At 42.5% G+C, this 7,044-nt stretch overlaps 1 protein-coding gene across 2 annotated transcripts in view; it reads right to left on the reverse strand.

The window, feature by feature from the left end:
• The window catches only part of LOC308474946 (myelin protein zero-like protein 1), a 36,037-nt gene extending 32,245 nt beyond the window's left edge, over nt 1–3,792 (reverse strand). For both annotated transcript variants that reach the window (XM_081001558.1, XM_081001559.1), the window contains exon 1: nt 3,594–3,792. In XM_081001558.1, the coding sequence (XP_080857684.1) occupies nt 3,594–3,777 (184 nt within the window). In that variant the 5' untranslated portion in view covers nt 3,778–3,792. The remainder of the gene's footprint in view (nt 1–3,593) is intronic.
• Between the last annotated feature and the right edge of the window lie 3,252 nt (nt 3,793–7,044).

Below are 7,044 nucleotides of genomic sequence, written 5' to 3' on the forward strand. Positions count from 1 at the left end.
AAGAGTGAAAGTAGCAGTCTATAATATTGTTCCTTCGAACTGAAGTTAGGTTAGAAATAGGATTAGACTCTGAAATGGCCATTTATCTGACTGGAGCTCTGCAACCATGCCATAATGGACTACTGTTGATAACAGTTGAGAGTCCTATTATTCTCACTCTGGTGTATCTTAAGGCACTCCATTTAATGAAAGAAAAGAAATACAAGTGCCTTTGTTTTGATTTGCTCAATAATTGTAAAGTGTGGGAAGGAAGTATATGACTAAATCTGAGGAAGGGAAAAACCTTCCATCCTGAAGCATACAAATAATGGCTTCTAAACTGTGGCCTGAAGGAGCACTTTTAGTTCATTTCTGCACACTGGTTAAGTCTAGGAGGCACGTAGTGGGTTCTCAGAATAAAGACTCCAGACTCCACAAGTTCCAAATTCGACATGCACAATTTACTTTAGTAATATCACTAATTTTCTGTGGTGCCATTTTCAATCCATGGCATCAATGCAACACAAAAATAGAATTTTTTGAAGACTGCCAAGTAGAAAGGAAAAACAAAATCTGACCTATTTCTATTACTAAAGCTTGCTGATCCTAAAAGTGATCTCAATGGACTTTCTGGAAGAGGCAAGTCAAATATATTTGGGCACACAAAAAACTTGGGTTCAAAAAGAGAACAATTCACTATCCCCTTTAGGCATAATATTTCAGCAAACCACAACCAAAATTGTTTTCATTTTTTGCCACTTCCAATAATCCCATTAGTGCTACCACTGCCAGTTTTTTTCCTCCTATGAACCAGTTGTGCAAAAAGTTTTAAATTCTAATCAAATAAATGCTACATCAAATTAAAAAGTCTTACAAAACCTGTCTTGATTAGTAGGAACTATGAGGTTTGCAACAGGAAACAATATTTTGTTTCCATTTGAAGTAACTCTTTCATTATTATAAAACAGCACTACAGTGGTACCTCTGGATACGCACACCTCCAATTGCATATCCTTCAGGATGCGAATGTGGCAAACCCAGAAGTATTTTTCTGGGTTTTGTCAAGCGTGCATGTGCAGCAGCAATCTGCCGCGCTGTGCACATGTGCAGAAGCAGTCTACCGCCACGCGTGCATGCATGGTTGCGGAAACCTTGGAATCTGACCGGAGATCCAAAACGGATCCCATCCGCAACCGGAGGTACCACTATATTTTTGCTAGTACAGTGGTACCTTGGTTCTCAATGAGCTTGGCTCCCAAACAAATAGGCTCCCGAACACTGCAAACCCAGAAGTAAGTATTCCAGTTTGCGAACGTTTTTTGGAAGCCGAATGTCTGACGCAGCTTCCACTTGACTGCAGGAAACTCCTGCAGCCAATTGGAAGTCGTGCCTTGGTTTTCAAACCATTGTGGGAGTCAAACGGACTCCCGGAACAGATTAAGTTTGAGAACCAAGGTACCACTGTACGGGCATATTCACAAGACCTGCTTGTGGGACTGTTCCCGTGACAGGCTGGATTAATATCCAATACACTTAAACCAGTGTTTGAAATTAGCCAAGCACATTTTGCACCTTGCTTTCAACCACTTGCAACCAAGTAAATATGCCTGGCTGCTAGGATGGCACTTGACACTTCTACCATCTGCAGGTGCATGCCTGGGGATCATTGGATCTGGACTGTTTTCACAAACTAATACCCAGTGGTATTTTTCTAGAAAAAGGGATGCTGGAACTCACCATGAATGCCTCTTTTTTTCTCTTATAATGGCAATGGTGCCCACCTAAGAGGTGCCGGAGCAGAGTTCCACCAGTCTGACTGAAAAAAGGCCTTGCTAATACTCCAACCTGTAGAATTCTATCAGCTATGTTTTATCAGCACAATCAAAATGAATTTCTGGAACCAAAATGCTTCTTCTGTGCAGTCTGAGCAGGGGCAATCACCACTGAGAGATTCAAAAAGACCAATATATGTGTGGACTGTCTCTGGATCAAATGACGTTTCTTTCTTGAGTTATCAAAGCTCAAGGTTGTTATCTGAACAAGCCAGATGCTTAACTGAGAATCACAAACAGTGCATCGTCTGATAAATAAGACTTCAGAGCTGTCTTGCCCCAAAATGGCAACTAAACATTCCATTTTGGTGACTAACTTTGGTTTAAGGAGCCATTTGGCACCTAGCTTATATATCGGAGTTCCTAACACTGATTTAAGCCAGGTTATTCATTACCTCATGTATTAAGCAGCACATGAAGAAGTGCTTATGTTGATTCTATTTAATATGTTACTTCTGGAAGCAACTGAAATGTCCAGAGAACAGCTACTTGGGGATTAAAACAAAAAACATCATTCTAACATAGCTCAGCAATAAGGAACAAAAGGGAGTTTCAAACAGATAATATTCCATAGGTCCAAACCACTATCCTTTCACAAAATAAAGCACTGCTAGTTCATAGGGGAAAAAACCCTGCCCAGCTTACAGATGGATTGATTTCATTGCTGCAGAATAACAGGACATTACTTAATATAGCTAGCCAGTAGCCATTTTGCATACTAGTACATTTTATATTCAAAGAGCGTAACAGAGAAATGGCCAAGGCAATATTGTACATTTGTGAGATGAGTCAATTTACCCAAGAAAAGGAAACGGAAGTATGGGAAACTGTGTTTTATAATTATGTTGGTGCCTCAGAAGGAATCTGTAAGCTGATCACCCTCAGGCAGATCTAAGTCAGTTTGACCAGGTTGTGGAAACCAATTTCCCTGAAAGGCACATGTAAAAACTGTGTGCAACAACTCCTAGGAAAGATTTTCATTACTGACTCTGCGTACTGACACATTTGACTTGAACTGACCCAGGCTAACTCTTGAGCATGTGCAGCGAAGCAGTATATCGCCATACCTGTTTGTGGGACTGTTCCCGTGACCAGACTACCTCATCGCATCCATCGCTTTACGACTAATAAGAACTGTACACTGCTTTAAGAAAGCAGCGCTACAAATGAAGGCAGGAAACTCAAAGCCAAACAATGGCAACACCAATCCTAGACATACGAGGTCTTGGGCGCTTTATCTGGTACCAGCAGAGAGGAAAGAGATTGATTCAAGGACGCAGCAATTTCCCCTCTTGCCTGGCTCAGCACTTACCCTTATTATTATCTGTGCAGAGCTCAACCTAAAGACCCAAAGGGCGGAGTAGCAGAGGGAGAGAGAGAGGTCACCTGCTCTTCCTTGGTCTCTGTTCCGCCCTGGGCTCTTCTGCAAAGCGATTCACACGTACACCCGCCACCATCATGACACGTACATTAGCTCACCCCCACCCATTCTTCCTTTTACCGGAGAGAGACCAGGGAGGGGCTGCGAGGGGGGCTCCGGGAGACCTGGAATCCCCCGCCAACACCCAACAGCACCGAGGAAACAGCGCCGCAGCGTCGCGTTCACACGCCCCAGACGACTCGCCTCCCGCGCGCGCTCCGCTTCCCCCGCCGCCCGAGTTCTGGCGGAGACGGCGGGGCTCCGCGAAGAGGAAAGGCTTTTCTCCCGCCCTGCTTTCTCCCTCCTTGGCTCCCCTCCTTCCCTTTCAGGCGCGCCGACCCCGACACGGGAAACCCACTCACACATGCCGAGAGCCGCTGCCAGCAGCAACGAGCTGAGCCAGGCGGCGAGCGGAGCAGCGCCTTGCCTCGGACTGCAGCCGCCGCCGCCGCCTCCTGGCGCCGTTAACGCCGCCACCGCCACGGTCGCCGCTGCCATTTTCCTGCCTCCACCTCCTTTTCCTCTCATTGTTCCACCCCCGCCCATGGTTGGAAGAGGGGTGGGAGAGCCGAAGGGAACCTCCACGCCGGTATTGAGCCGGAGCGCTGTCAATCACGCACACCTCCTGAATCCAGCGTCTTCCTTCTGGCCAGGCTCTGCCCTTCACTCCTCACGTCGCAGGGCGATTGGGAGCTCGGGATTTCACTCAGCCATGGGTGGGCCATTGAGAAGAGAAGCTGCCCGCCCACTTTGGGCGCCTGTCACGTGACTGGAAGCTACCTTGGGGCTTTATTGTGAGGGCTGGGCAATTGCAGAGCGGTCGCCTTGCCATGGCCTGTTTCCGACAGAAAGGACGCGGTGACGCAGGCTCAGTAGTAGTAGTAAGGCGTTACCGTGGATCTTGTCCTTATGGCGGTTTTTAGGGATTTGCTCCACGCCACTCCACTCACATCTGTGCACATTTCCGTAGCCTGACATGCGGAAGCCCTCTTGGTTCTGTTCATGGCCCATATCGCTGCATTCATCGCTTAATACTAGTTGAAAAATAATCAGTTTTCCCCATTAAGTACTATGAAACTGCGAGCAGAGTTTAACAGGCTGCTTCACTAAGTTTGGGGTCTGGCATCACGTACAGTCAACCAAATAATGTTGGGAGTATTTACCTATATAGAAAATATGGAAGTGTCTATAAGTATGGGGAAAGTCAACATCGTGCTACAATTTACAGCTAGCAAATAGTATAATTTGGTAACTCGTACATCCACCAATATTTAAAGTTCCTACACCAAAGCAGGACAGTTGCTGTCATAAAGAGGTTTCCTTTTAACATTCCATTTATGCCTTGGAGGGAGAGTTAGGGGTTCAAATACTCCACACTGCAACGTTTTGTTGCAGGTCCCACTTTTCCCCCTTCTGATAAAGACACACAAACACCAAGTAAAAATATTATAAGCAAATGTGTCAGGAGCATTCTAGCAGTAAACCACATTATGCCAGTTAGAGTTACGTAATTCTTTATTAGCAAAAACATCTGCACAGACTAAACTGAGTGTCAGGCCTAGTGAGCATAGCAACTTGATCTCCAGTAGGTCCTGCCTCCATGAAGCAGTCAGTGAGGGGAGCTGTTACTGTCGAGTAGGCAGGCAGGAACTTCCAGTAGTAGTTTGCAAACTCCAAGAACCTCTGCAAATCCTTCTTAGTCTTTGGTGCCTGCCAAGACGCCACACTGCTGACCTTAGGAAGATCAATCTCCATCCCTTTGGGGGTCAAGCGAAATCCCAGGAAGTCCATCATCATGACACAATGCATACTCCTAACCCTGGAAGGAATTTTATGGCATATTTGACATACTCAGCGTCTCTGAAAAGAGGTAGTGTGAAGATAGACATTGGTAGCAGCTTGCTTCCTAGGGCTACTGTTACTCTTGGCACTGGCTGTGGAAGAGCCACACTTCCTTCACTCACTTTGTACAGGGCATCCACACAAAGTCTTGAACTAAACATCTTCTCTAATTTTACCCTTTCCTCTCGAGTCCAGTTTCTCTTCCATTTTTGTCAGAGCTGAGAAATCTGACCTTTTCTTCCTCTGCAACTCAGTGGAATAGCTTCAGAGTTTCCCCAGATGTAGATGGTCTCTTCTGTTATTGTTCCAGACAAGTGAAGCTAGTCACTTTCTTTTCTTTTTTTTTTAAGGAAATAAATTTTATTTAAGATTCGACAATAACAATAAATCAACAATAACTAATACAGTACATCAATTCATTGCAGTTGACCATCTTTAACAAGAGTTAACAAACTACAAAACATCACTTCTGGTTAGTCAACTTTTCATATTTAACTTTATCTTTTTCTTAGCTGATCAGAAAAAAGGAGACTAAAAGAAGAAAGTGAGAAGAGAGAAAAATGTAAAAGAGGAAGAAAGGAAGAAAAAGAAAAAGGGGGGAGCAAGTATAAAGAAATTAATAAAGAAAAAAATAAAAAGGAGAATAAATACATTTAACTTCCGATTAGACTCATTGTATTATTATTTCTATTGTTCTTTCACACACAGTTCCAAATTACTGTATTACTTTCTTTATTTTTATCGGATATCAAAAACATTATGTTTCTTATCTTACAAGGATCATTCTAGTTCTGCCAAGAGATGTTTATTATTACAATAGTTTTCCAGGTATTCTTTAAAGATTTTCCAGTTCCCTCTAAATCTTTCTCAATATTCCAAAACTCCTCTCTAGAAAAAAAACTCTATCACTTAAATACTTCCCTTTCATAAACAACCATTTGTTTTCTTTCTGCCCGGTAAGTTGCAGTGGAGGAGGACACCAGAAGTCCTCAAGGGAGCCACTGAGCCCAGGGACACTGCACCAGTGGCTTCAGTGCACTTCAGCTTGGGCAGTGAGCAGGCAGCATAGGCAAAAACTGCTGTATCCAGCAAAACTGTATAGAACTATATCAAGTACCGTAACTCCCACTTCCACAATGTCTGCATAGAAAGGGAAAAAAAGGTGCACACACCCTACAACACAGGTTTCTGATTATCATTTATAAAAACCATGTTACTAATGAAACATTCATATATATATATATATATATATATAAAATACTCCTTGAAATGTGTGTGTGTGTGTATGTTTCAATAATCCCAGCTATAAGAATTAATATCAAGGACAGTAGCATCTCAGTGCAACTGCAGGATGAATGGTTAATTTATCCTGACGGACACTATCAGGATATGCATATCAAATTCTGATCTGGGCTTTGCCCTGGCCTCACTGGATATCACCGGCAAGCCAATATTTTTCACACACACCCTTCCTATCTGTAAAAAAACTTCCAAAGTTGTTGGAACCATTTAACTGATAAAATGTTTCTGAAGCAACTGAGCACTGCAAATGAAGTGTTATGTAATTACCAAGCATTCTCATATCAATTATTAATCAATTTAAAAAGCTCAAAAAGCTAGGACAATATTTTGTCTTATTATTAATAGATCTGGCAAACTATCTTAATATGATCTAGCAGTAAGCTATATTAATAGGAGTCTGCATTGTAAAATACCGGAACATAAAGTTTGAAGTAAAGTAAACATGAAGTAAATGAAGTAAATGAATTAAATGAAGAAAAAGGGACAATGATGAGCGCAAGCTGTCAAGATCGATCACCAGTAACTAATTAAAACAATCATAATTTGTAAATCTAATATTCTGATTTAAAGAATGTACAGTGTTATAACAAGTTACTTAAATGTTTATTAACATAAAAATCATATTAATCAAAAGGAGTGCATACTTAATAGGAATAACTATTGAATACC

Source organism: Podarcis pityusensis, assembly GCF_964106645.2.
Source record: "Podarcis pityusensis genome assembly, chromosome: 4".
NCBI lineage: Eukaryota > Metazoa > Chordata > Lepidosauria > Squamata > Lacertidae > Podarcis > Podarcis pityusensis.